At 27.2% G+C, this 2,716-nt stretch overlaps 1 protein-coding gene across 1 annotated transcript; it reads left to right on the forward strand.

Moving 5' to 3' along the window:
• Positions 1-138: 138 nt before the first annotated feature.
• Positions 139-2,428, forward strand: LOC149486974 (heme transporter hrg1-B-like). Its single transcript, XM_089697197.1, has 3 exons — positions 139-347; positions 730-903; positions 1,125-2,428. Exons 1-3 carry the CDS (start codon positions 224-226, stop codon positions 1,280-1,282), a joined length of 456 nt encoding a protein of 151 aa, XP_089553323.1. The 5' UTR covers positions 139-223; the 3' UTR covers positions 1,283-2,428.
• The last annotated feature ends 288 nt before the right edge of the window (positions 2,429-2,716 follow it).

Below are 2,716 nucleotides of genomic sequence, written 5' to 3' on the forward strand. Positions count from 1 at the left end.
CACAGCATAATACACTTTGATTAAATATTTTGTCCAATTTCTTTGTATCCAAGCCATTGGAAAGTCGCTTACTGTCAACGTCAAAGTCATTGTCAAAGCAGTATTATTCTCATTTCGTGAATATATATTCTATTTCTTTCATCCTTGTTTGTTTTTGTTTTATGTTTAGGGATAAACGACGCATAGATTTATTTATTAATTATTTTGGCGCATCATTCAAAGAATGTTACGTACGAAAATACATATAGCGCTGAGCGCTATCGGTGCATTCTTCGGATTATCAGCTTTTATATGTTTTTGTATTGTTTACGCCAATATTGAAGCTGGAATGTGGGCGTTATTATCCGGTAAGTCTTATATTTTTACTAGCTGCTCCGCGCGGTTTCACCCCCGTGGCTCCACCCCTGTTGGTCGTAGCGCGATGATATATAGCCTATAACCTTCCTCGATAAATGGGCTATCTAACACCGAAAGAATTTTTTAAATCGGACCAGTAGTTCCCGAGATTAGCGCGTTCAAACAAACAAACAAACAAACTCTTCAGCTTTATATTTATAATATATTATTAGTATAGATAATTTAGTACCCTTTTCTGGAAATTAAACTGATCTTTAGAAGCAGACCATTGATTTCCTTGAGAAAGTGTTAATTTGCAACTGTTACATGTTTTGGTAGCTGATGTTTTTGTATCACTTTAATTTTTTTATTAATGTTTCTATGATTATACAGGTATTCATGCATCGTTGACCTTAATGCTGCACTGTCATTACCTAAAAGAATCTTTACATGTGAACTTTTCAAGAAAGGCTCTTCAATACATTGGAGATTTTGGAATGGTGGGCTTTATATCAGGAACTGCATTGACATTATTCTATATATTCCTTGAAATATATTATAAAGCAGGTACCTATAAACTATTTTGAATATCAATCCTTGATCATGTGTCCAATTTCAACTAATAATCATTGGAGAAACTAAACATAAATAACATCGTCTTTTTATTTATTAACAGTTGACATAAAAAAACAAAATATTTCCATTATTTGTTATTCAAAAACTTGAAGATCCTTTAAATTTTGGCTATTTCTCTGTTGCTTGATTATTATCAACATTTTACTTTGCAGATATTTTACCGATAAAGTCTAGTATTATAATAAGAATGGTGTGGTCCTTCATGATGATGAAGTGGGGCTTGATGTTGTATATATTTACAAAGAAATACCTACGAACCTACAATGATCATCAGCTATTCTCAGAAAATCCTAACATTGAAGAAACATAATTTAGATTATTCATGTTAAACCATACACACCTAATTGAAATGTAGAAGTATTTTTTGCTAGCAATTTTAATTATTTTTCTTGTTCTAAGATTTTAAATTTTTTTAATGTGAAACATGCATTGCAATCAGGTTTCTAAGTCGAAAATGTTTTTAAAAATTTGTTAGGTCATTCACTTGAGTATGAGTCATTCATTTAATTTAATATTTTGTATTTAATAGTTGTGCAATCCCATATTTTTAGTGTATTGTGTAAATGGACTAAATAATATCTAAGTTTGCCACCTATATTATTATATTTTTTTAGTGTGGAGATGAAAATTTGACTTTTCACTGTTTTAAAATTGATACTTTTCCCAAAATTTTCAACTTTATATTCTGTTGTTTTTTTAATACTATTTACTGTGATATTGAGTACTTTATAAATAATATAATATGAGTGGCAATCCTTAACAATAATTTTCATAGAAACAAATTGGGTTGGATTTGCCTTTTTTATTATATTCACTTCATAGCAATCCAATGCTAATGTTATAACTTTCTGATAACTTATACAAGTCGTAAAAAATATGTACCATAATACCTAAGTAGGTTATATCTTTATAATGATTAATGATTATTGGAATTTTTTAAATTTAAACACAACCAAAATATAAATGTTGAAACTGGTTTAGACTTGAATTTGCCAAAAATAATATTAGTTTATTATTATTTATTTAATGTTTGATTTGATTTTCTTTTAAGAAAATTAAATTCACAGTATTTTTTGAAAAGGCTAAAGATTTATGTTATTAAATTTTTTTTATGTTAGTGTAAAAATAATATGGCTTAGGAAATTTAAGAAAACAATAGGTATTTGGCTAGTAGATTAGGAAAAAACTGGACTGAAAAATTATATTAGGTCATAGGTGAAGGTATTAAAAAGACTATTTTTTTTTTGTTAATTTTATATATTATGTAGTGTTTAATTGGCTATGGTTATTTAAATTTATTTGGTTCGGTATTATTTGGTATTAAATTCAGGATAGCTTTTATTTATATTTTATTATTTTTCTATCAAAAAATGTGAAACTCCTATTATAAATTCATATCTTTATGCATGAATGTAATGTTATAAAAAAGTGATTTAAATAAAATTGTTTAATAAAATATATTCTTTTAATGTTTCCTCCATTCCTTAAATTATTTACAAACTTTAAGCTTTAAAAGACATAAATAAGAGAGAAGTGAAAGAACTAAGCTTTAAGCTCATAAGTATGTATATAGAGTTATTTCCGATACTTAGAGAAAAATAAAATGAAATTATTATTTTAAAAGTTGAATTTCATTCATAATACCATTACGGTAATGATGTAAATAAAGCAATTTGAAAGAAAACTCGCTGTGAACTGTGGTGTAAACTGTAAAGTGTAAACTAAACGGGGATTCATATGGGAT

This window comes from Colias philodice, chromosome 7, assembly GCF_061535455.1.
Source record: "Colias philodice isolate Cphi_HAF_F1 chromosome 7, ilColPhil1 Martin Lab GWU primary, whole genome shotgun sequence".
Lineage (NCBI taxonomy): Eukaryota > Metazoa > Arthropoda > Insecta > Lepidoptera > Pieridae > Colias > Colias philodice.